At 40.1% G+C, this 27,039-nt stretch overlaps 1 protein-coding gene across 6 annotated transcripts in view; it reads right to left on the bottom strand.

Moving 5' to 3' along the window:
- Positions 1-27,039, bottom strand: part of tead3b (TEA domain family member 3 b) — a 62,726-nt gene that overhangs the window by 19,610 nt on the left and 16,077 nt on the right. For 5 of the 6 annotated variants that reach the window (XM_086040139.1, XM_086040140.1, XM_086040143.1 and 2 more), the window contains exons 3-4: positions 21,836-22,093; positions 5,110-5,174 (exon numbers count right to left, since the gene is read on the bottom strand). In XM_086040139.1, the coding sequence (XP_085896265.1) occupies positions 5,110-5,174; positions 21,836-21,842 (72 nt within the window). In that variant the 5' untranslated portion in view covers positions 21,843-22,093. Of the gene's footprint in view, positions 1-5,109; positions 5,175-21,835; positions 22,094-27,039 lie in introns of those variants that run through there. The other variant, XM_086040149.1, reaches the window with a different exon arrangement.

The raw sequence follows: 27,039 nt of genomic DNA, 5'->3' as shown, positions 1-27,039 counted from the left end.
TAAATCCAGCCTAAGGGTTTGACTCTTCAAAGTGTGTTTTCATGATGCCAACCCAGAAGGACACCAGTGATGGCAAGGGGAAAACATGTGAAGACAACCAATTAACAAGTACAGTAAATGGAAATCAATCCCATCCCTCTCCTGGCTGCTCAAAACAATAAGGCCACAATGAGTCCAATCACTCTCTATAGCGCAGCACTTGTCCCTATTAGGAGCGTGGGTGGTCTGGAACCTATCCCGACTGACTTTTGGCATGAGAGGCGGAGTACACCCTGTGCTGGTCGCCAGCCAATAACAGGGCACATATAGACCAAGACTTATTTACACTCATATTCGCACTTAAATTGGTCAACCCAGTCATATTTTTTTCAAGAATATGTTCCCAGCAGGCACACTAGTTGAAACACGGCATTCCGATTAATTTAGCGTTTGTGGAATATAAGTTAAGCAGTAAAATGCACTCGTTTTTAGCCATCTCTAGGGGCGGCCATTTTGTCTTCTGTCGACTGAAAATGACATCACAACCGCTCACAACGACCAATCACGGCTCAGATTCTGAACACAGGTCAGCCGTGATTGGGCGTTGCGAGCAGTTGTGATGTCAGTTTCAGTGGGCCTGCTGGGAACATATTCTCTTCCTACCTACCATGCATGTTTTTAGAATGCGAGAAGTCCCATTTGGACCCAGAACCTCAAAACTGTGTGGCAGATGCGCCGTCCACAAGAGTAGTGCTCCCCATGACAATAAGGAAAAAGTAGTGCAGTTACGTAGTTAATTACAAATAGTTGCATTTTTCTATACTTCTATTTTCTACAAAGATTGTAACAGATATTGCTTTCTTTGATAATACCATTCCTGAACAAAGTATTGATCACAATGTTCAAAACTGACTCAGTTTTAGAAAGATGCCTATCCTTCTTATATGTTTGTCATAGAAACAATTGTCAAAACTTCTCACTTACAGGTTAAGTTCACCCCGTGAGAATCACCTCCAGCAGCATTGATTTGCGAGGCCCCTGTGGAGGTGACTTGAGCATGGTCATTTGCTCGAAGATGATACGCCAAGGACATACAACCAATCTAATATTTGAATTGGGCTTTGCAAAGTGCGCAAATGACTTTATCTTTCTCCAACAAGCATCAAGTAAAACTGAAAGTAAAACTACCATGTTTGTCCATCTTTGCACCAGCGAATCCTCTAAATCTGGCTGCACATGTGAGCAGACGATATAGCCCTAGTAAAAAGCAATTAGTTAAGAAAAATGGAACATTCTACTGCCAAGCCAGCTGCGTTCAGTATTAATGCAAAGAGACTCGCCTCCCAAGCACACACAGGAGTCAGTATCCAAACTACTGTATCCAAAGTACTCAATACAGTGTCCTCCATTAGTTATTGGCACCTCTGATGAAGATGTGTTCTGTAGCTTCTAATAAATTAAGATTTTTTTAAAAATAACAAAATACTTTTTTTTTAATAGAATCAAAAAGAGGGAAATTCAACCTTTAATTCAAGTCCATTTATTCAGTAGGAAAACCCACATTACAGATGATGTCAACCCAAAAATCTTTTGCATAAATATATTCTTTGCAGCTATTCTAGTAAAACCTGTTATTCAGATTAATATTGTGTTTGTGGAATAAGAATTAAGCAGCAAAATCCACCTGTTTCTATCCATCCCCAGTGATGGACATTTTGCTACTTGCTGTCAACTGAAGTTGACATCACAGTTGTTCGGGGCTCAGCTAACGACCAAAACACGGCTCACCTGTTTTCTGAGTTTGGTCATGTGAGAGCCGTCAGATGAACCGTATTAGTTGTTGAGTTGACTTCCCATTCATGACATACCGGTAATTCATTTACATCAAATTATGTGTGCAACAATTATTAGCACCCTTTTATTGTTTTTTTATTTATTGTATTGTTTGTAAAGTGCTTTGTTACAGCTCTAGCTGTTATGAAATGCGCTATATAAATAAAATTGTATTGTATTATATTGTATTGATGTTAATATTTTATACAAGCCTCAGTTGCCAACACAACAGTACCTAATGTTCTTCTATCATGTTTCACATGATGGGAGGATACAGAAAGAGTGATCTTTGATCATTCCTCTTTGCAAAATCTCTCAAAATCATCCTTTAATCTGGGTCATTTCTTCTGCACTCTGCTCTTTATCTTACTCCACAGGTTTTCAATGGGGTTGGGGTCTGGGGACAAAGATTGCCATGGGAGGAACTTGAGTCTGTGCCTGCCTGAGAGTAAGCTTCTGTAATAAAAAAATGAATTTACTTTAAGGCTAATACATCTTAACCAGTGGTACCAATAATTATGGAGAGCACTCTATACCGTTTTAATGGAGTGGAATGTCGTATTTAACACTTGTCTGTTCGAGAATGTTAAAATGTGACTGAAAACAATGATGCTTTTCATTTGTCCGATCTTAGCGTTCCACTGTACTTGCATTCATTTTAAAAAAATATACAAAGTAGAGCCTCGAGTTACAAATGCTCCTTCTTACGTACAAATCAGGTTATGTACACAATTTTCATAGAAAAATTACCTCTATTTTTTCGACATACGAACGGTATGGGCATGGATGAATGGATGGATCTATGTTCTATAATTCTTGTCACGCTGCGTAACCATCATTGGCAACGTGCATAATGTATTGCTGTGATCTAAAAACTGGTGATATCCCTCTGCAGCTGAAGGCAGAAGCCGTGGCATATTGACGGCCAAAATGCAAATCCTCCTGTCTGACAGAGGTGTCAAATTCAGGTCCAGAAAGTAAACAATCAGAATGCCCTTAAGAAAAGGGGAAACAGCTAAATGGAGTGTTACTGGAAGCACTATCATACAGGTGCATCAAGATCTGTGCTCTTCTTGCGTTTTGTAACCAAGCTGCATATGTGTTGTTGATTGTTGATTTTTATTAGACAGACAAATGAGAATGCACTCGCTGGTGATAACGTTCGCGAGGCAATTAAAACATTAGAAAATTATCAAAAGAAATGTGCAGCAAATTAATATTTTCAAAGACAATGTGCCCACTTTATGTTTTTTTTACCTGAATTGGTATGCTAAAATCAGCTAATGAATTTGAAAAGATACAGACACAATAAGAAACACTTGAGTCAGATTTTCTCCAAGTTATTATGGAAGAAGACTTTTTCAATTAGGATATGTAGTCCTCTTCCCCTCCTCTGCTAAAATTAATGAGCAATAAATAGTTATGTTTTTTTTAAGTGTTAAAAAATAATAAATGTAAAAATATAACTCAATTCAGTCGCTGGAACGGATTAATAGCATTTCCATTCATTTCAATGGGAAATATTACCTCAGTGAATGAACATTTCAAGTAACAAATGGGCTCACGGAACCAATTTAGTTTGTAACTGGAGGTTCCACTGTATATATATCCACAAAAAGCTCATGCAAACAAATGGAATAAAATTAAATATAAGAAGCACCATCAACCACCATCTCTTACTTATCAACAAACGCAGATTACATATTGACTGTTACATGGTAGAAACAATCCAAATAGTATATATTAGGTCATAAGCTTGCCTCTGAAAAGTAATTTTCTCTTTCATGAAGTCATATAATGAATCTGTACAGTCCAGTGGTGCCTTGAGATATGAGACGTCATTCGGCTGATTTTTCACTTTGACTTGCGAGCTAAAATTTTTGTTTAGTTAGTTACGAGCGCTATGAAGTAGCAGTGAACTTAAATCAACTCACTTCACAGCAAATACCAGTTTGGCAGATAGTAAATAGTTATCCAAAAAGAGGTTTTAGGCTGATTATTGTTAAGTAAACTTTTCTAGATGAACTGTTTGCACCAATTCCGAATCTGCCCTATTTTTTTCTCTAGCACATCAGGTTTTCATATTGATAATAATAATAACAATAGTAATAATAGATAAATAAAATAATACATTTTAGTAATATTCTTTTTTCCTGATATGTCATGGGTTTAAATTACCACCTGGTAAAATCGGTATTGCACACACTTTTTAAAAAAAAAATGAAAATAGCTCAAAAACCTAATGTGCTAGAAAAGAAGGAAAGACAATTTTAAAATACATTAAGGGAAACAAAGCCATCTCTGATTAAAATGTGCTGTTCACCAGTGTAATTTACATATAGCTATTTAAAACAACCGCTTTTGTTTAGATAAATCAGTTTACTGTAGCTTAATGATGACAAACAATGCAAAATGCCACAGACTGGCTAACAAATAGCACTGGTGTTACAATTTTAAAACCCTTTAAGCAACAACTCTTGTAACACACGAGGAACAACACATGTAGACAGATAACATAGACAATAACCACAAGAATATATTCTTTATCCTCTGAGAAGAACAACTAATATTAGGCCACTATACTGAGGGGTACTGAGCAATTGTGACCATGTATGTCGGTATGTATGTATTATACTGTTCTCAGTATAATTTCTGATTTTAAAAAAAAGTGTTCCTAAAATGTTTTTTTATGTGTTTCTTGGGAGGCTGGGAAAGATGAATAGCATTTCCATTTCAGTGGGGAAAAGTGACTTGCGATATGATATGAAATATGACAGAACAAATTAAACTCACATCTGAGGGCGCCACACATATATGTTTCACTTTTTGATTGTAAATCAATTTTCTCCCACAATCTAATTCATTGATATTTGCCAGTATACATATTTGCTTGTACCTCCAAAACAGTCACTTTTCAGTAGACCCTAAAAATGGCAAGTTTCGTCAACAATTAGCATTACATCGTTAAAGAGAACAAGCCATCTTCGTTGGTCAGTAATGTGTAAAAAGTGTGTGGACTGACCAATAGTATAGATTTTGGACAAAAATATGAAATTCACCAAAATGTGACTTAGGAGGTTTTGGACCGATGCCAGTGATATACTGTTCAGCATTACAACATGGTGTTATCCCTAACCTGAAAAAGACTGACGCAAGAAGAAAAGATCCTTATGATGCTATTCATTTAAGGTGATTCTGATCTCCGGTGTTGTTGGGTGTGTAAATTAATTAAAAAAAAAATACATTTATGGTGCATCAAAGTTGTTAAACACTCAAACAACACTTAAAACTATTTACCTGTTTCCTAGTGCGAGTCTTCCCCGTCCTCAGTTTGATGTACCTTGCTATCAATTCATTGCGACCTGCGTGGAGAAAAATATAAACTAGTAAACAGGAGACTGAAAGTGAAAGACATGAAAAAAGCCAGCGTTGGGCAGAAGGTGACGCTGTTTTCAACAACAACTTGCGTGTCAAGAAGCAGTTTGACCTTTCCCAGCACGAGTGTTGCCACAGTTACCTTGAAATTAAAAACGTAGTTACTTTTCTGATTTCTTAATTTAAAAAGTAACTTAGTTACTTTTCTGATTGCTTGATTTAAAAATAATTTACTTTACTGATTACTTGATTTTAAACATAACCTAGTTACTTTATTAATTATTTGATTTAGAAAGTGACTAAGCTGAGTTACGAGTAATGTTTGATAGTTACATTCAGCAGCTGGTGACAACACCGCCTCAATATAAATATGAAAAAAATAAACCGGCAAATATATGTATACATATTTACAAGCCAATCCAAGTGTGAGGAGTTTGGGTGGGGGGGGGTTTGTTCTGTGCTGTTTAATGGCCGAGATAGAACAATCCGATGCAGAGTAACAGAGTTGATTGTGTATGTATATGACTATAATTTAATCCCTTCCTCCTCCCACCATGTGCTACTGTCTTTTTTTTTTCTGTGTGTGTGTGCCGCATATGTGTCGTCACTCCCCGAGATGGAGCAAGAAAGCAAAAATTGTATATCTTTTGACTAAAGCAAAATGACAAATATATTAACACATTGTGAATTGGATGACTTTCTTTAATCGGATTTACTGGTCTGGAAATTGTAAACGCGGCCATATTAGAGTACCGTAACACGGGTTACCGACATCATACATCACTGCCCACCCTGGACTGCGAGCAAAAACTTTGTCACAGGTCACACGTCACAATAACATCTCCGTTTCCCAAATGAAACATTAATTTCTAAACCCTTTTTAGAGATGAGAAAAACAGGTATTTTAAGTGGGCGTCAGTAAGCAGGTTCTCACCTCAGCGTCTGCAGCCTAATTACCAAGAGGGAGAACAGAACAGACAGCATCCACTTGTGACATTCTGCACAAACTGTTTGCACATCTATTTTGGGCACGCATGGTTCCCCTTATGTTTCGCTAAAAACATGATCATGTTGGCTTGGAGCAAAAAATGTACTTCTTTTCAAGTCATGCAAACTGGCTTCAAAGTAGGCCAAAGGACAAAGCCGGCTTGGACAACGGAGAACAGCACGCACACATAGTGAATAGCGCATTCATACTTAATCCAGCAATATTTGAGCATTTTTCAGCCCTTTGCGATTAAAGTCAGCAAAAGGTGGCTTGTCTGAGGTGAAAGCTTATCCTCAGTGATTACCGTGTGGTGTGGGATGTGTTAAGAGTGAATTTTCCTCTGGTTAGGGCTCCTAAGAGTACTACTTAATCTTTCTTTGTATTTTCTGGCAGTCCGGATGCCCTGTGGCCATGGGCATAGCCATCGTTTTAGATGTAGGGAGGTGCAGGGTCGGCTGGGGAGTACAAATTGTTCTGGAGTAAAACAATTTTATGAGCAAATTATCATCATCTTGCGTTTAACTGCTCCTCTCCATAGTGGCTGCAGACCTAAGTAAATACGCACACTGGTAGACTGAGGTCAAATACAATGACGGTCAAGAACAAGTGGTCGGATAATTAAGTGATTCACTGCCAGTAGTTTTTAAAGCAGCACTCCCCATATTGCCAGCGGTTTCAGTGCATGACTCATAGAATATTGTGTTCTGTGGCAATGTATATACACCAAACCTACCAAAAGAAAGAGTAAACTCCTCTTTCACTATATAAACAAAATCTTCCCATTTCCTTTTTTTTAGTAAATCAGCAGAAGAACATGGGTGGATTTAATCAAAAACACCTGTTTCTGACCAGAAAGTGGAGAAAACAAGCTTCTTCTGAACACGTCAAGCAGAAATGTGACTTTTTAATATGTTTTGTGACACCTTAAAGTATAAAACAAGACCAACAAGATGGGCAAAGGGCTTTTGACGAATAACTCGTTCACAGATAAACAATTAAGAAATGTTACGTGAGTGATGCTCGAGTGGCGCGTCAGTGGCTTTTTTTTTGCATGCCGTTCCTTATTCATCAATGAACTCCATCATCTTGTCTGATGGTCAAGACCGGTGTTGTCACAATACCAAAATTTTGACTTCGATAATATACCTGCATAAAATACCTCTGTGTGCATGCGTGCATGTGTGAGTGTACTATTCTCTACTCCGCTCCCAGGTAGTTGAATGTCTCGTCAAATTATACAAATTGTCAACAAAACAATTCACACTCTACAAATTTTTGAGTGAAGTGTTAGAAATGCATCACAACCTGTAGCTCTTAAAAATGGTGGTCTGGATGCTGATCAGCAAGGTGCTTGGCAAGATTGGATGCATTCCCACCTCGAGCAATGGTAATTTTAAAACAAGCCTTACAGACAGACTTTGTCATGTGGGTCAGCCTGCCATGGCTGTCGGCCATGTAAGCCAAAAAAAGCTCCTTAAAAGACATTTTGCACATCATGCTTTTCAAGTAGGAACGGAGGGGCAGCCAGCGCTTCAATGTTTGAGGTCATCTTTCTCACACGCAGAGGAGGCGTGCCACTTAAGACAGAGTTGGTGAGCTCCGTGTGCTTTTTTTTTTTTAACTACCGGTGTTAATAAAAAATGGTATCGACCCATTTTTGATGCCGAAAAATCACGGTACAGTACCGGTATCCCAGGCCGAGATTCACCCGCTAATCTTTTTTTCTATTCAAAACCTGTGATGACCTTAAATCCAAAATGACGCTGCCTTTTACTAGCATCTGTTCCTCATTACAGTTATGCAGAAGCTTGAATTTCACAGGCTGCGTGAGACCCTCCTCCACGCCTGTCCGGTGAAAAATGTACTTGATGAATTATTCATCAGTGGCAGTAAACAGTTGGATAGTAGTTAATGAATATCAATATGTTTGGCAGTGAGTGGAAAAAAAACCTCAGTGAAACATCATTCTTTCTAGCAAGCTCATTGCACACACAATGAAAAGGAAGTGAAATGTGTTGAGCCATTTGTTCAACAAGTTTTGCCTTTTTTGTCATGTTTTGAATCAAACACGAAAACAGTCATTCCTGAGAGTGCCAGTGTGAAATATGAAAATCCTCTGAAGACCGCCAAAACCTCCAAACATGAGACTGGTATTAATAATTCCCAAATATACAGCTTTCGAAATCTGAACAAGTGTATATAAAGGTGCACCGTGTAATGTAAACAAGATTCTCTTCATCAAACATAAATAAATAACATATTGAAATATACTATCAATCAGCCAACATTAACGTCGGTTCAAATTATTTACTTACTACATACTTCAGAACTTAGATTTTATACATCGCAATCAATTCCAACTTTGATTCCGTTTCACAGATAGGAAATACTAGCAAAGCCCAAGCCAATCCAGCCGAGTTCCCCGTCATGAAGCCGGCCCTCCTCCGCCAGACTGTTTGGCAAGGCTTAAACACATTTTGGATGCTGGATGTTAAAATGTCACTGATGGCAAATTGTTATCCTAAGAAGTGTTTTATTTGAGTAAAATCAATTCAACGGTCACAAAAAATGTATGTTTTTGAACTCTATTAGATACAAATCAAACATTTTCATCATGTTTGCAAGATATAATAACATGGTCAAGTATTGGCACAGTGGTGAATTGCGATATGAGTGACCCAGCTCAGGAGTTTTTCGAGATTCCAACTGTCGTTTGCCTGATAATTTTTTTTGTTGCTTTAAATTGTGAACACTAATTTGAGAGGCGAGTGTTGCATGGTGGCAGTAAACTCAACTCATTTCACTTCACAACAAGCTGCAGTTTGGCAGACGGTGAACAATTCTTCAAAAAAAGGGCTTCAAGCTGTTTATTGTCACTCCCACTTGAAATATACTCCAAAACTAAACAGAAAACAAAGAAAAGTACACATCGTGTATATAAAACATCCACATAATTTTGCCTTAGAAAAGTGCACTTAGCTTAATGCTAACACATAATGATAAATGTCATAAGCGGGCTAACAAAAATAATCAGTGTCACAGTGTTATAACCCATGTAAGCAATGGATTTTTTCCCACAAACAGTGGAGCAACATATGTAGACAGACAATACAATTCTACTCCTGGGTATATTTTCTTTATCCTCTGTGAAGAACAACTAATATTTCTGCTCACTGAGCTATGACCCGTGACCACCATCTCAATGTACATCCATCCGTATATCCGACCCCTAGGTGGCCAAAACTTTTTTATTTCATTCATGCATATTTATAAATTGACAGTATTAAAGGGCTATTTTCATTCTGAAAGAATTGGTATCGGTGCATCATTCGTGTGTACCTTGTTTAATTAACTCCATTGTTCAAGAACTCAGACACACAACAGGAAAGGTGCCCTGTTTTTTTCACCCACTTTTTTAGCACTCGGCCTCCAGAGGGCCCCGTGTCTCGCAGTGACCATAAAAGTACAGCATGGCCCTCGCTGAACCGTGCCTGCCCGATAGCCAACAAGAGCCGCCCCCTTTTCGCCTGGGGCCAAAGGATGGCCACGCCCGCTCCGGCGCCTCCGCATTCTTTGCATTCCTCCGAGCCTGACACATCTGTGCGAGCCAGTCTGATTGGCCCGAGCCTGCAAACACAGTCAGAGCTCAGCTGCACGCACATACACACACACTTCCAGCAGCCCGGGGAGGCAAGGGGTTACGCTCGGGGTGAGGGCCACGGGTTTGCTGGGGTGCAAGGTTGACGGTTGAAGGGGAAAGAGGGCAAAAGGGGCAGCTGATGCTGTAACTCTTGGAGGCAACACAAAGCCATCAGTGTCTCTGCCAACAACTGCCACCTGGCCGTGGGGGGGAGAAGGGGGAGAAGACGGGGGAGGGCGGCCCACCCCCTGCCAAAACAACACCACTGTGTGACCCGGCACGGAGAAGGCAGCAACACCTGCTGCTGACCGTCCAAGTAAGGGATGGCAGAGGGAGAACAATGCCAAGCCCACCAACTGTCACCCTCAATCTCGTCAGCTAAAAGGCGTCCAAACCGCTAAGTTTTGCTACGGGTTGCAGAAATGTCTCATGTCTCATTGCGTGCTTTTGGTAGTGAAAAAAGACACAAAAGGTTTCCTTAAGGCTGACGATACTGTACGCTGTTTAAATTTGGAAAGTGCTAAAATTGACAGTGGAATGGAGGTTAGCGTGTCTGTCTCACAAGTCTGAGGTTCAGGGTAGGGGTGGGCGATATGAGCGAAAAAAAAAAAAAAAAAAAGATTTTTTCAAAAAAACAACGATAATTTGGCAATATTGTGCAAAAAATATACAGTATATAATTTTAAAAAACACGTTTGTGAACAGCAGCTCTTGTTTATTAAATTGCGGCATACATCTGCAAAACATTGTACAACAATATTCTGTGGCTAAATTTAACAATGACAAACTTCAAATTATATCTCGACTATATATGGTGTTTTTACTGATTTTTGTGAATATTTTTGTGAATTGAATGTCTTCTATTATGACAGATATCATCACATTTTGAACTGCAGTAATTACTGGTCTACCACTCCCAACTGAGAATGAGAAATGGTGTTTACTACAGCAGTCAGAATGAAAACAAAGTTTTATTTGGTATATGGTCACTCTACAATACAGGTATGTAATTTGTGGAGGGTCCTTAACGCAGACGGTAGGATAGAGCGTCATTTTCTCCGAGCACGCTGGCTTCCAGTCCAAAAACATGAATGGTAAGATCACTAAGACTAAATTGCCTAAATTGGTCTACATATGCTCTGCAACTGGCTGGAGACCAATACAGATTGTTCCCTGCTGAAGAATACAGTGTACCTCTGTATTTTCACAATTCGGGATTTGTGAATTTGCTGAATTTGTTTTGTGCGCCATCTTGATGCCAAAGAACTGTTAAAGTAAATTGAGGAGCTTCATTTAGACAAAAGTAGGCCTTGGCTGACATCTGGCACCTGTAGGCTTACTGTACAGTGAAAGATTAGGGCTCAAACGATAACCAAATTACTCCAATTAATAGATTACAAATAAGTTGTAAAACCTGCATTTTTCTTCACTAATTTTACTACAGACTCACACGCTACTCCCTGCAGAAATAAGTTGGCACAATGGTAGCGAGCCAGGAGGAAAAAGTGTACAAAAGGCATAGAAGGTCCAAAGTTTTCATTTCACACTTAAAGAAAAAGCACATAACGTGTCATCTTCCAAACCGCTTATCCTATACAGGGTCACGGGGGGGGGAAGCCTGGAGCCTATCCCGGCGGTCAACGGGCGAAGGAAGACTACACCCCGAACTGGTCGCCAGCCAGTCGCAGGGCACACACAGACATGGCCACTGAGCGGGAATGGATCCCACGCTGCCTGCACACAACTCGGGCATGTATACCACTACACTATCAGTGACACAAAAAAAAAAAAGCACATAACGTGCAAAACAAAACTAACTAATAAAACCACAGCACATCTATGATTGCCAGTACAATGAATCCATGTTACCTAATTTCATATTGCCCACCACTAATTACAAGTTATTTTAATGCTTGGTATCCTTTTACACTTACTTGTAAAAAGGAAGAAAAAAATGCCAACTATACACTATCATTCGCTAGCTGCCAGGTATCAGGCCAGGCCACACCTTTTAAAGCCACACACACTCAAAGTCACTGATATTATAGTGTAGAATGTGAGGATGGCACCCTCAAGTGGACAACAATAATACCTGCACCTCACATGTGTTTTTTGTTGTTTAGTAATGGAAAAATCAATTTGTACCCAATCACTCGATTAATTGAGGGGATAATCAGTAAAATAATCAATTTCGGGAGTGTCGATTGCTTGTGGACTTTCAATATTCGCTGCAGTGTATGGAGTTGAAATCATGCCAAAACCTCACAAACACACAAAGCATGATTTACTCACACCCAATAATTCACAAAAGAACTCAGTGTGTTTTGCATATACAAAACATCATTCCCAAACTAAGACATTTTGTTTTGCACTTAAGAAATGTACCGGTGCTCGTCCCTGGCACCCACAAAGAGACGGGGTTCAATGTAATGCCAAGAAAGAAAGCAAATCAATTTCAAGAAATCCCCTCCAGGCAAAAACCAAAAATCAAAAAAAAAAAGAAAAACCTTGACATGCATCTTTACTTGGATTCAAACGAACATTTAACTTGTTTTTACTTGGCTCACGTACCAACACCTCCACATAGTTCTGTGGAAATAAAGTTGTTTGAGCAGTTAAGCAATCCTGTAAACAAAATGTCAATTAAAACACAATGTCCTCGGTGGAGGTAATTATGGGAATCCTCTCAAAAAAGAATCATGTATATCATTTGAGGAGTACAAACAGTACAAGGAGGTGATCATGAATGATTCACCTGGTGCTGTCAGAACAATGAGCCAGTCGGACTGGTTCTGTGAGTAATTTTCAACAGAACACACTGTTATGTGGGGGTGGCGGCAGCACAGCGGGGGTAAACGCACAGGGGTGCTGCTTCCGTGTCTTTTTGTGATCCCCTCGACATCCCCCTCAGACTGCTGCAGCCTCTTTTTCTGACAGGCCACGCCCCCGTCTGCCTCTTTTTTTTTTCAACTGCACCACCGCTGGAATTTTCCACTTCCACGCTAAAATAGTCAGCAAAAAGGTAATCTCTTTTCACGCTGCGTAACAGCCTCCCCCCACCACCCTCCATCAGACGCTCTCTCTAGCCCACCACTGGTCCTCTGCCCCCGCTCTCATAACATTGAGGTAATCCTAAATTGCTAGCATACTGCTCTGCAATGACTAAAAACATTCCTAACATCTCAGAGAGGGATTGACAGGGAAGCACTCGGCATGTACCGTCATCACCATATACTTGCACTGCACACGGGCACAATTTTGTACACACTAACCTTTGCCTTTGCACGCTGTTTATTACAAAAAAATTAAAAGTGATACATGCTTCCCTCAAGCACTAAAAGCTTCTTTTTTTACTACCCATAGTGCATTGCAGCAATGACAGCTGCAGGGATAAGTGTTTGGAAGGGGGGTAGTGGGCGTGCGTCTGCATATGTGTGCGCTTGACACACCTGTCGGGGAGCGAAAACCAAAAGGTGAGCGGCATGTCAGCACAGTCCCGAAGAAAAACAAGACAGGTGACATTTTTTAATCCACCAACACACACACACACACACGCACACACTTACCACGTAAAATTGTGTCACGACAGAAATGAAAGCAAAGTGATTTCGCTTTGCTAATCCTCGAAACATGTGTGACGGCCACAAGGGAAGTGATATTTTGTGGCTATAAATCATTCGAATTCAATAGGAAAGTGACAACAATGAGTTTTGTGGAAACGTCGACGAGTTCGCATTCTCTACTTGAACTTGTTTTCCAGGATTTTTCCAGGACTATTTCATCTGCTACAGTATGAGTCAAGTTATCTCAACATACAATAAAAGAATGTCATTTTCTACATTTGTACCTTATACAGAATTTTGTACATTTGACCACATTGCTTCATTATTACCATATCATACCCGTCAACCCAGGCTATGCTGAATCTTGCAAAAGTTAAGTTAAGTAATTTTCCCGCACATTTCTGTAAATAACCTTACACAGTATCTATATATAATCTTACACAGTATTTATCGCTCAGCGGGAGAGGTGGGGGAAAGGGAACGGACACTTCTATATAGAATCTTACACAGTGTTTATCGCTCAACGCGGGTGGTTGTATGGGTTGGCTTTTCCTCGTGAAAGTCGGCCAAAGTTTGCAGTCGGAATCACTAACGGCCGAAATGGGCAAGACGAGATCGGTCTAACGAAAAAGGATTTTTTTTTTTTCCCGTGCAAAAATTTTGTACAGTGTTAATTTAAAACGTGGCATATTGTTGAAAATAAATGTTCACTGAACTTTGAGATTTAAAAACAGATCAATAAGATACAGTCTCCTTGTAAATGAGGCAGACGTCACTTGTTGCGCATTTCAGTGGAAAAAAAATAATTTGGCAATTTCCACTTAAATTCCTTAAATTGTTGGCCTTCGCTGTCAACTTTCCTTTTTTATTCAATGTCGCCATTTTAGAAACTGTTCGGAAATGGGCACACAGGGTTATAGAGTTGGACAGAGTGCTGCTGCCCTCTTGTGTGTAAATGTGAAATTGCATTTAGACTATATTTTATACGCTTGTCAAAGAGGCTATGGTACGGGCCAGACGTTACTGATTTTATGACAGAGGCTGCGGGCCGGATAAAATTTGACCGCGGGTCGCATTTGGCCCCCGGGCCGGACATTGGTCATGGCTGATTTATAGTATTAAATATACAGTAAAACACTCCCATGCGCAGTCTCACTGTAATGTTCCTGAGAGAATTTAAAACGTAGAAAAGTTAGAAAAATTGTTCAGGAAGTGAATTTCTGTAAATTGCAACCAAGTCAAAAAGTTGGGCGTGCCAGTTTACAACCAGTACACAAACACTCTAGAGCCCTACTTTCATTCAGTTTGCATTTATTTTATTCATGTGCAGTACATTCTCATGTTTGAGGTTGAAGTTACGGAACCCAAATGTTTGGAATAAATGGGTCATATTTTCTCATAGCTACCATTGCTGACTATTGGTATTTGTTTTAATCGTATAACCTGATAAGGTTTCTTCTAACAATTCATACTAAAAAATTAATTGAAGCATGTATAATTCCTGCTTATATTGTATTGGACAGTATCTGTAGTAGTCTAGGCCGCAATATCGGTATTGTATCTGAGGTGAAAAAAGTTGTATCGCAACACCCCTACAATAAATAATTTAAATCAATTCCAACCACAGGGCAGGCTATGTAAATAATGTGGCAAGAACACACTGTAAATTCATGACATTCACATTCCTGTGACTGTCTCACAAAGTTTCAGTTCATTGCTGTCTTTGTGTTTGTTAAAACCAAAAACTTCCAGACATCTGTCTTCAAACTTGTTGCCGCTAATTTCAGTGCTTCTGCCATGTTGTTTTGATACGCTACTCTTGCGTACTGGCGAGGGCTCGCGTGATGCGAAAAGGGAGTCATATGACTTTATGGGAAAAAGACGTATTAAAAGGATCGATCTACGGTTTGATGAATCGATGTCAAGCTATCAAAAGGAAAACTTCTTTGATTCGATTAATAGATTTTTTAAAAACGTTTTTAAACCCAGCCCTATATAAGACCTCACTTGGATGACATCTAAATGACTTTGATTGCTAAGTAAACTAAGACAACGGAATACAGCTGATTGACGAGTAAGGTGCTGATGAGTTGGAGAGAGACCAAAGCCCATGCTAGCACCTATGGCGCTGCCACAGCCAGGTTGACTAGCCCGGGAGCAAAATACAAGCTAAAAAATGCATGAAAAGTAGGAACTCTGCTCACTCTGCACACACAGTATTTAAATAGAGCTAAATTCCTAATGAAATTTTTTGAATTGACATACAGTATTTTCTGTTTCTGTTGTCGGACAATGACAAAGTATAAAATACTGAGCAAGACTACCTGTTAACCGTCACTACCTCAAAGACGCCGTAATGCTTGCTGTGGCTCGACTGAAGCTGTATTTCATTTCAGAGCTTGCAGCTAAAAGTAATGGTACGCCCACTATAGCTTCTCTGTCACTCAACAGAGGAGACGGAGAGAGGGAGAAAAAGCTCACACTTGATATGAAGCGCAACAGCAACACTTTTGAGAAAATAAATCCTTACTTGGGTCTGAAGTCATTAAATCTAGCAACAAAGTCATATTGGCAGCTGAACTGTTCTAATTGAATGGTTGGTAGTGGTAGTGGGGTGCTGTGCCAGCTAGAAGCAGCGAAGGAGCAGAAAAGTGCTGCAGCTCAGTGTTGCCCATTGAAGGCAGTTGAAAACAGACATACATGTCTTTTTAACCCGTTTGCATTCACCCACATGGCAGAGAGAACAAGAGGGAGGAAAAATCACTTTCCAGGACAACTCAAGCTTTTCCAGGACATTTGACTTTTTTACCCCCTCATTTTCCATGACTGGAAAATTGGTCAATTATTTTCCAGGTTTCCAAGGAAAAGCGGGAACCCTGAGTTTAGCCTAGTTAAAAACTAAGTAAACAAAAAAAAAAACAGAACAATGCCACAAATTCTCACCATTGTCACAGGCTAGAAAAACAGGTTGAAAGGATGCTATAATGCTTAGTCCTTGGACTATTTTGCTATCACAACCGTAAAGGCTCAACAGAAAATCACTCATGTTGAGAAAGAAGCAGCATTATTATGAACACGTGTGACTTATTACATTGGAGAGTCGGGCTGCTTGAACTGGCCGCCGCTCCACCAACGTTATGGAAATGACTGGCGATGCTACTGGGAAGTCTAGACGGCCGCATGGAGCCGAAACGACACTTGTAACTGGGCCCTCTTGATAAGGCAATGGAAATTTGAAGGCTTTCCCACCGAACCAGAGGCGTCTGGGCAGAATGTCTGGAATTCCCGATGGTCGCGGATGACTAGCGCGCATTCGGAGGTCGTCGGGAGAGAGTGAGACTGCAAAAAAAAAAAAACGGTAGTTGTTCACATTCCCATAAGCCCACGTCACGGCAGCTTTTAGACATGTGAGGTCATAGCCTTGCAAGGGGGTTTCAACTGCATTGTCAACTCGGAGGACGTGGTGTAAACGGGGGGGCGCCTCCAGGAGGGGGTCTTGACAGTTTGTCGCTAAGGGGGTCGGATTTGTGAGCACACCGTCTCTTCGTCAATGCACCATTGCACAACGTAGACGCAACAGCACGCTGCTAAACACGACTCGAGAGCTATTAAATCCCACTTAGCCAGGTTTGGGTTTAATGCCAAAAGGTGAAACCTTAAAAAAATAACATCACAGTCAGCTGAATTTCTCCCAAAGCTAACTGGCATTTTTTCAGGAAACTTGTTGAATGCACGACAAAGTCAAAGGATTCAAGCAGAATCAGCAGAAATGTCTACTTTGTCAAACAAAAGGCAAAACATGATGAACGACTATGTCAAATTCAACCTTTGTGTTTTGGTTACAAGGCAGCATGCTGAACTAGTGGTTAGCACACTGGCCTCACAGTTCTGAGGTTCATGGTCCTAATCCAGGCTTTGCCATCCGTTTTGGAGTTCCTACAGTATTTTATAATATCAGTACTTATCAGCCTGCCATTTTTGTCATTTTGTCCGCTAGCCATCTTCCTAAATCGCAGTCTTCAACAAAACCAAAGAAAATGCTGTTTGAACTTTAGGTTATTGTGCATGGCGGAATTTTTTCCAGAAAATTTGGTCAAGTTGTTCCGGGCAGCACAGTGGGCTTCAAGTTTTTGTGTCAACTTTGCATGAACATCACCCCATCCATTCATCTTCTGAACCGCTTGTCCTCGTTTTGGTCGTGGGTGAGCCGCAGCCTGTCCCAGCTGACTTGAGGTGAAAGACCTTGGACTTTGGTTGCCCGCCAATGGCAGGGCACATAGAAACAACCAACCATTCACACTGGCATTTAAACTCCCATGGACATATTTTTGGAAGAAGCTGGCGTACTTGGAGAAACCCACGAAAGCACAGGGAGAGCATGAAAACTGTCCACGTTCCAACAGATATTTGAGAAAAGACATATGACATCCACCCATGCCTAATTTGAACATGTATTTTGAAACCTGAGCTGAAACATGCTTGTGTTGGATCTTGGGAAAACACTGAGAAAAAAAACATCCATATATCACCAACAGCAGTCGTTTTGCTGCTCGCAACAAAAAAAGCCAGGAAAAAAAGTGTTTGGAAGTGTTTTGAGTGCTGAGTCTGCAAGTACCTCAACGTTAAATTCCGAAACAAAAGATGAATTGGTATTTTCAAATGATTAATTGTTTCAGCATGTATAAACTATATAACTGTCTCAACTAATTTCCCTTAGAGCCTAAAGATGATACTGCTGAATATGTAGGGTTGTATAAATATACTGTAATACAGGTGAATACTAACGATAACGTTGTAAACTCTCCATCCATCCATTTTCTTATCCTGTATAGGGTCATGGGGGAGTTGAAGCCAATCCCAGCTGGCACCGAACAAAATGCAGACAGAATATACCCTGGACTGGTCGCCAATTAATCACAGTAGCAGTAACAATAATACCATATCCGATATTAATACGAACCGAAAACCCACAAGGAATGTGATCTCATCAGTAGAAAAGCCACCCAAAAGCGCTAAAATGAAAACGAATGCCTCTAAAATACATGTTCCGTCGGACGTGATTGATGTTTTTTATGGCCGCATCGATTCCAACTTTTTGGGACTTGATGGACAATAATTAAAGGGCAGGAAAAACATTTACAAAGAACCACTGGAAAGGGTTGGAGGGATGCATTTCATTGGTGAAAATAACAGTTTAAACAAAAAAAAAAAAAGAGAGAGAGGTTTGTTGAGGACATGGCCCAAGTGCAGGGCCCAGTGCACTTCCAGTCAATCAACATTCACCACTGCACTGTAAAATTTCCGACCTCAGAATCTCATTAGACGAGATGAGAGTGAGGCATCAGAATAAGTTGAGGGTGATGCTTTTAATTCCCCACACCTGCGTGCCGCTTATTCGATGTGAGGACTTGCCAAAAACGATTCCATCTGGAACTCTGCGGGACATTAAGGGCACAACACCTGCAGTTTAATGAACACGCTGCAGGAAACTACTCTAGACAAGCATGTGTGCGCATCTCATATTGCCACGTCCTGATTTCCACTGTGATAATTCCACGGGAATGTCTCGCGTCAAATTCGGGAATCAAAACGCAGCAACAGCAAACGAAGAAAAAGAAGAAAGGGGCAGGTGTAAATAAAGCAAAGCGATGCTCTCGGAACAGCAAAAACCTGCTCCGAGTGCTGGTGTGACTGGAAGAACCTGCCCCCGGGTCACAGCATGACGTGCACAGACCTGTTGCATGGAGTTGAGGGTGGAGATTAAAACTGGCTCTCACATTGAAACTTTGACATGAGGGCCAGAGAAAGAAATGATAGAGATTTGCTTTGCCTAACACAATTCTGTAGTGTTGTTGTCATTATGATTTGATTTGTTTGAAAATTCCTCTCTACTCTAATTATACGGTTCTGTAGTGGTCAAATGAAGCTTGAATATACTTCAACACAATTTGCCAAGTGTATGCATGGGCACAAGCGTTAATATTTAGACCATTTTCAGTACAGGTCTGATCCAATTTGAATCCGACTTTGACAATCTGCATATTTGATTTGGACTAAATCTACCATTAGCATGCAGGGTCAGAAGCTGTAACATGAAATGATTTCAATCCAGATCTGACCCAATTTGAACATAACCCTGACATCACATTTATGATGATCAGGAAATTTAAATCTGTCTAATGTGGACAAAATGTGTTATGTGCATGCACTGTCGAGGGTGGGCCGGGTCAGGAAGGGCATATGGGGTAAAAACTGTGTCAAACATCATACGAGTAACTTACTGTGGCGACCCTTGACTAAAAGGGACATAGAAGTCAAACAACAAACAAGGTCAAAAACTGTAAAATGAAACTAACTTGAATCCATATATGATCCAATTTGAATGCAACAATGACATGATCAGGCCCTAAAATCTGTCCAATCTTATTTAACATTGACTTAATTTGTATGTGTATACAGTGTTTAAATGAAACAAAATTCAAACTAGACCTCATCCAATTTGAGTCTTAACAATGACAATCCCATTGAGCATGATCAGGCATTGACATCTCTGTCGACCTTATCTGCTTTTGACATAATTTATAATATGCATGCAGGGTTGAATCTGAGACCAGATCTGAATCAATTTCCAACACCAGTCTCACACTGTACATTAGGGATGCCAAGATTAGTCAACCAATCACGACGACGTCGACGATGAAACTCGTCGACAATTAATTTTAATCATCGATGTGTCGTTTATTTATATACGTATTTATTTATGTGGCGCATTATTTTTATCTCGAAACTACCGCGTCTCTCTCTTCTCCCTCAGGCTGTTTTTCTGTCTGCAACGACCATGCGAAGTGGTGGTAATCCGGGTCATATGTGATGTAACCAGAAGCATTGTGGTTAATTTAGTGTAAGGTCTAATGCGTGTTGGCAACAGACTCCGAAAGTTACGGCGCATTTCACCAAATATACTCAATAAAATGTAAACCTGCCTTTAATGGCAGCACGATGGGAAAAAGGAAGCAAGTTATGGCTTACGCCTGATTTCATATCTGAAAAAGGCACAGTTGTGTCTAGAAGCTAGCTGCAGTTAGCATACACACCTTACAGTGTGAGTTTGATGTAACGTGATGTAACACAATATCCTATTTGGTATGCTAACACATCGTAGCATCTACTATGGATTAAGCAGCCATTAGTCATTAAACTTGCATTTATTAACAACCAAAACTGTGTGTTTATGGACGTGGTGGACATGGAAGCAGGAAGTGCTCTCTCTTTCTCTCTCTTTCTCTTTCTCTTTCTCTCTCTCTCTCTCTCTCTCTCTCTCTCTCTCTCTCTCTCTCTCTCTCTCTCTCATGAACTGGAAAATATCAGCACTCAACACAAATTTGACATATGTGCCACTCATCGGCATCACATAACAATAAAAACCATAATTAAGTTCGTTGCACTGTACTACTTTATAGTGCCAAAAAAAAGTTCTTCCTTTTTTTGTTACAGGTGCATACCACATTTTGATTGTGTAGATCAATGTACTCCTCTGATTTCATTACCCCCGTTAAAAAAAAAAAATAAATAAGTCGTGGTGCCCAAGAAGAGTGAAATATGTAAAGTATTTATTTTTGTATTTATAGATAATTTAATTTTATTAGTGCAACTCTGCATAGTATATAGTCTTGGTTCCATTTTAAAATGCACTAAAGCTAAAATTTTAAGGCCAGAGTATCGCCATCAATTTAAGTCGCTCGCTTATTTATAAACATGTCAGGAATGTGGGCTTAAGTTGCAAAGTTTAATACAAGTTGAATGTACAATCATCTTAATTGTGTTCATGATTAGTTACTTTGTACATAAAGAATTAAAGTTGTAAGACAATAATGGTTCTTATAAGAACAGCAGCTTGCTGCTGCGATTTGCCAAGATTTATATATTTTCCGATTAGTCGACTAATCGCGACTACTGTAAGTGATTAGTCGACTAACAAAATAATAATTTGTGGCAGCCGTACTGTACATCTGTTCAATATTCTGATTCTGACTAAATCTTAGTATGTTTATGAGTAGCAGAAGTGTTAACATTAAACAAAAAAAATAATTCAGTCTAGAACCGACCTAATTTAAATCCAATACAGACAATCTCATTTAACATGATCAGAGACCTAAGACCTAAGAGTGTGGAAACTTATCTGATTTGGAAAAAAAACGGACATGCATATTCAGGGTAAGAAGCTCTGATGTGAAAACAAATTTAAATCCAGATATGATCAAATATGAATTGAACAGATTGGATTTGATGTTAAAATCTGTCAGATTTTGACTACATTTGCTATGTAAATGGAGATTGAAATCTAGACTATCAAATTAAATCCCATCTGGATCTGATCGAGAGCAAACATTTGGTAACAATTCAACAAATATATGTTTAAGCTTTGAGACTGCATTGCTCGCCATCCAGTCGACTCACCGTACATCTTGCCCTCGTCCGACAGGATGATTTTCCTCCGGCCGCAAGGCGGGTAGATGGCAAGGGCCTCCTGGAAACTCTGTTCGATATCCGGGCTCCACACCCCCTCGGCGTCGCCGTCGATGGCTTTGTCCTCGTTGTCCCCGCCGTCCAGCCCATCTTCTGGGCTTCCGTTGGCACTCCAATCGTGGGACGCAATGGTGGCGGCTCCCCCTGGGCCCGACCCCGAGCCCCAATATGAAAGGATCGATAGGAAAGCTGGAAAAAAAAAAAAAGAAGCAACGAGTTTGAACGTTGAACTACATTTGAAAGTAAAAAGGAAAAGTTTTGCGTGATTCTCCACAAAGCCTAATGAAAGTCCTCATTTATTTATTTACAGAGGCAGACCTCAAAAGAAAATGCTAATGCAAGAACATATGGTCCCAAGATGTTACGACGTAAGAGATGGTAACAAGAGACACAAGGCAACATAAAAACTGAGATGATGGCAGGCTAAAACAAATATTCAGTGTCCACACAAAAACACCAGAAAGTACAAAGAAGATGATTTCTTATGTGTATGGACTGTCCGAAACACTAACATGAAACCAAATATAATTGTTATGTGATCCACTTATAACACTGAGAATCCTGTTTATCATGAACAGACAAATTTAATTATCTGATTTGGATAAAATGTGTTTGTATATTCAGAATAGGAAATTGTAACATGATACAAATTCAGTCCAGATCGTAAATGTAAGATTGACATCGCATTTAATATGCTGAGCAAGGCAACAATCTGTTAAATCATCTCTAAATTTGACAAAATGTACTGAGTGTATGCTAGGTTGTAAGTTGCAACATGAAACCAAATTGAATCCAGATCCCATCCAATTTGAACCCAACACTAACAATCCCATTTAACATGCTAAGGCATGTAAACATATCTGTTAAATCGTATGATTCAGTCAACCAACAACAACATAAAACCAAATTCATTCCAGATGAAATACAATTTCAATCCAACACCGATGATCGCATTTAACATGATCAGGTACTAAAATCTGCTAATGTTTACCTGATTTGAACACAATCTGTCTACTGGGCCAGAAAAAAAGTTAACATTAAACCATATGCTGTCTAGATGTGATACAAGAACGAGGATGATAGAGGCGTAACGGTGCGCTAAATCACATTTCGGTTCGGTTCGGTTTCTTGGAAACTTCGGTTCGGCATATTTTCGGTACAAAAAAAAACTGATTTTTTTTTCAAATGTTTATTTTGAAAAGATGACAAGTAAATGGTATATTCTTTACACATACCTTTCCCCATTGGCAATTTTAACGGGACAGCCAGAATGTTCCCAAACAGGAGACCACAGTGTACGGGGGGATCTTCGAACTCTGGCTTGTTTTCGTATTAGTTTGCTCCTCTTTAATGCCGCCGCCCTCCTCTCCCGCGTGCAACAGTCAATAGCGCCCGTGCGTAATGTCGCGCTAATAAGTGGACCGAACCGAACATGTCACACCGAAACGTATTAATACACCCACGTGTATCGTTACACCCCTAGAGGATGATTTGTGCTTGTTAATGTACTGCATCGATCCACTCATCTTTATCTTTCACTTGCATCTGGTTTTCCTAATTTGTCTTTATATATGGATGCCACAGACACCATGAGAAATCATTTTACAGATTTTGTGTCTCTGCATTGAACGAATGAAAATAAATTCAAGATAGACCGTGAAATAAACTTTAAAGAACTCACTAATCAGGACTGGCCTTGGAGAATGTCTGTGGTCTCGGAACTGAAGGAACTGTGTCTCAATGCGGTCGGATCGTGGCTGACGGCGAGCAGAAATCCAAACTGTTTTTCAAGCTGTCTCCGCAGCCTTGCATTGTCTCCCAAATGCATGTCTATGAAGTAACCACGAGCCTCCTTTCCCCCGGGAGCTTCTTTTTCTACTTTGTGCCTTTGTGCAGATGCAGTTGAGTGGGAAGGATGAATAAGAAATGATCCATGTTTCTCGTAATGATGTTTGGTCGCAATATAAATGTGATTTCTCGTGGCTTGTGTAAAGCTTCATGCTCGAAAATATCTCATTTGCAGGGCATTATTTATGAGGGAAAACATGGAAAGCATCCATCCATCCATTTTCTTTTGCGCTTGTCATCATTAGGGTTGCGGGTAAGATGGAGCCTAATTTAGCTGACTTTGGGCAAGAGGCGGGGTATACCCTGGAAAAGTCACCAGGCTGTTGCAGGACATACAGTATACAGAAAAACAAGATTTCACACTAATATTCACAGCTATGGACAATTTTGTCTTCAACGAACCTAACATGTTTGTTTTGGAGTGTGGGAGTATACCGGAGGAAACCCACGCAAGCACAAATGCAACAATTCCACACAGAAAGCCAGAGCTGAGATTCAAAAGTACAAACTCAAAACTGTAACTGTACATGATTACCACTTGGAAGATCAGAAATGGAAAATATAAAAAATAAAATGGATACCGAACTTCCCGGTGATTTACAACACGCCATAGCCACACTACGTAATCCTGATTAATCCCCTGATACTGAACATGTAACATTAAAAGTTGTTCAACAAAACATACAGGATCCAGTCATACAAGCTCAAATGAAACTGAACTGTCTTTGGGGGTGGAAAAATTCATCAAAGATAGGAAAGAGATAGCACTTTCATCTCATTTTGAGATATCATAAATGTTGAGTGTGATCCAAATGAATGTGTTCTGCAGCAGACAATAAATCCTACGCATCCACTTCGTTTGTGCTGGTGGGATATAAAAATCTCTGCCTGCATTGAATCACATTTGCAGGCTTTAAAAACATAACGACGGAACAGGTGGCGGCACTATAACCCCCAGCGGGCCATAGGAGCCAATCAGAAGCCTGAAGAAAGTTGTTTCTGGGAATAGGCACCGAAGCAGGAAACAAGGAAAACACAAATGGTACATGTGGACTGTTATCCAAGTAGGACTAGACCTGAATACAGGAGGTCCTAGGTTTACACTTTTTTTAAAGTGTTTAAAAAAAAACCTACAAGTGTTTTCCATACAAATGTGTTATTGTACACAGACTTCGCAACGTCACAAGACGACACGCTCAGTGCTGCCATTTTTCATTTGATTGATTTATATTCATGGCATTGAAGTGATTTTTATACCAATATTTACTGTAATTATGAATGGACGAACAAAATGGAGCTCTGTCATAAACAAAGGCTCTCTCTGTATAGCGTATAGTATTTGAATAATATAAGCTTGACAAGGCAAATAATAAAGACAACAGCATAATTAGATAATACAATATTGCGAGGGTCATGGGCATAAAAATGTTGGCATGGCTCTCAAATGAGCACCAGAGGTTGTCATTTGTTGCTCATTTTTTACCCAACCTAACGACCTCATGGATGAACTTAAAAGACTTACGGCACATCTGGGCAAGGTTCATCGTTAAATATCTGTAGATAGATATTTTTATATAACTGAAACTTTTTTTTTCGCCCCCCAATTTTCAGCTTTTGTTTCATAATTCCAACATGATTATACAAGGGCTATACAATGGCATCTTATTAAAACAATACAATTTCCTGTTTTATGAAAATAACTTCATATGTAACACAATGGAGATGCATGGCCTCTTTGAAAAATTCATTGCCCACCTCTGGCCCTGTCATTAGCTAGCTTACGAGGTGTCCACTGATTTTTTTGCACCACAGAGCATTTTTGCATCAGGACATAGGAGCGTCAAAGTCACAGCGCAGTGACACGGAGATAACCTTCTTGCTAGCAGCTCTCCTGCATGCATTCGGCCACCATGGCAAATGTAGCGTTAGCAGTTGAGCTGGTCTAGTCAAACCAGCCACCACAGCAGTTGTTCCAAAGCTTCTATGCAATGCGCCGCGAGGGTCAACTTCAAAATAAAAGCAAAACAAGCAATAGTGTACATGGACAGCAATGCCTTACCAAGCTTTTACTTTGAAGTTAGTCCTCTGAAGAAATCGTTATGGTTGCTAACTTGACTTCTAATCAAGGCTTGGCATCACCTATTTTTAGCGTGCAAAAAAGCAATGACAGACTTGAACTGGAGAGCAATATAACATTTCTTGTGCTCATGTGCACCAGCGCACTGCCAATGTGCACCCCTGGTCATGGGTCATGAGTCAGCTGAGGCATATCACTGCTGACTTTACGAGAGAGTTGTCCACTGTCCTGATTAATCCCCTGATACTGAACATGTAACTAGTTACTGAGCAATCGCAAGGCACAAAGAGACAAACAACTTATTCGCACTCACATTCACACCTATTGACCATTTAAAGTCTTCAATAAACCCTTTTTGCGTTATGGGTTAGGAAGCCTGATCACAAATGCAACTTGCACAGATTTAAACCCAGAACCTTTCAACGGTGAGGCAAATGCGCTAACCTCTAAAGCACTATGCTATTCAGAAACTTGTTTTCTGAATTTTTTTTTTTTTAGGTAAAATGCTCCTAACACATTTTTTTTTAAATCGAACAATCTTTTTATTTGCTTTGTTTGAAAAATGGAAAGTTTGCTAGTGGACAAAATTGGTTTAAGAGGACGGCATTTATTTTGATTTATTTTGCTCTCGAATGACGCAGCAGCATTCGGTCATGTGCTACGCTAAACCCGATATCGCCGAACCCCTACTAGAGTTTGACAAATAACCCTCCGACAGGCTGCTAATTTTAACCGGCGAAGCCTCGTCAAAGTCAGATCCTGTTAAACAGGGTCATGGCGTTAGAACTCAACACTGCAAAGTGAGCTCACGCAGGGGACGCTTAAGTGATGCAAGGCCAGCGGATACGATGGGTAGTTGATGTGAGGCTTTGGTAATAATAATGATAATAATAATAATAAGAGTGGTGAGTGGAGGGTGGGGCGACGAGAAGACAAATGTCCCCCACTAAGAGAGCAGCAGTCGGAGAAACAACATTGCAGATGCGAGAGCATGGCAAGCTTGTTCAAGTGAGGTGCTTCGCCCAGAGCGCTGCCTGAATTCCAGACATGTCCTTATTAAGAAAGGGCTGCGAGTGCTCACTGCTTCTCCTCCTGCCTCCCTTGTGTCAAACCGACGCCCCCAACACAAACTCCCCCCTTTCCCTTTTCAACCTCCCCACCCAGCGTTGGGAACGTCTCGACCCAAATAAGGACAGGAGACCAGTGGAAG

Source organism: Filicampus tigris, chromosome 9 (assembly GCF_054856515.1).
Source record: "Filicampus tigris isolate MCC_2025a chromosome 9, RoL_Ftig_1.0, whole genome shotgun sequence".
In the NCBI taxonomy this organism is placed as follows: Eukaryota; Metazoa; Chordata; class Actinopteri; order Syngnathiformes; family Syngnathidae; genus Filicampus; species Filicampus tigris.
Note: the sequence above shows the minus strand (reverse complement) of the source record. Positions and strands in the feature narration are given on the sequence as shown.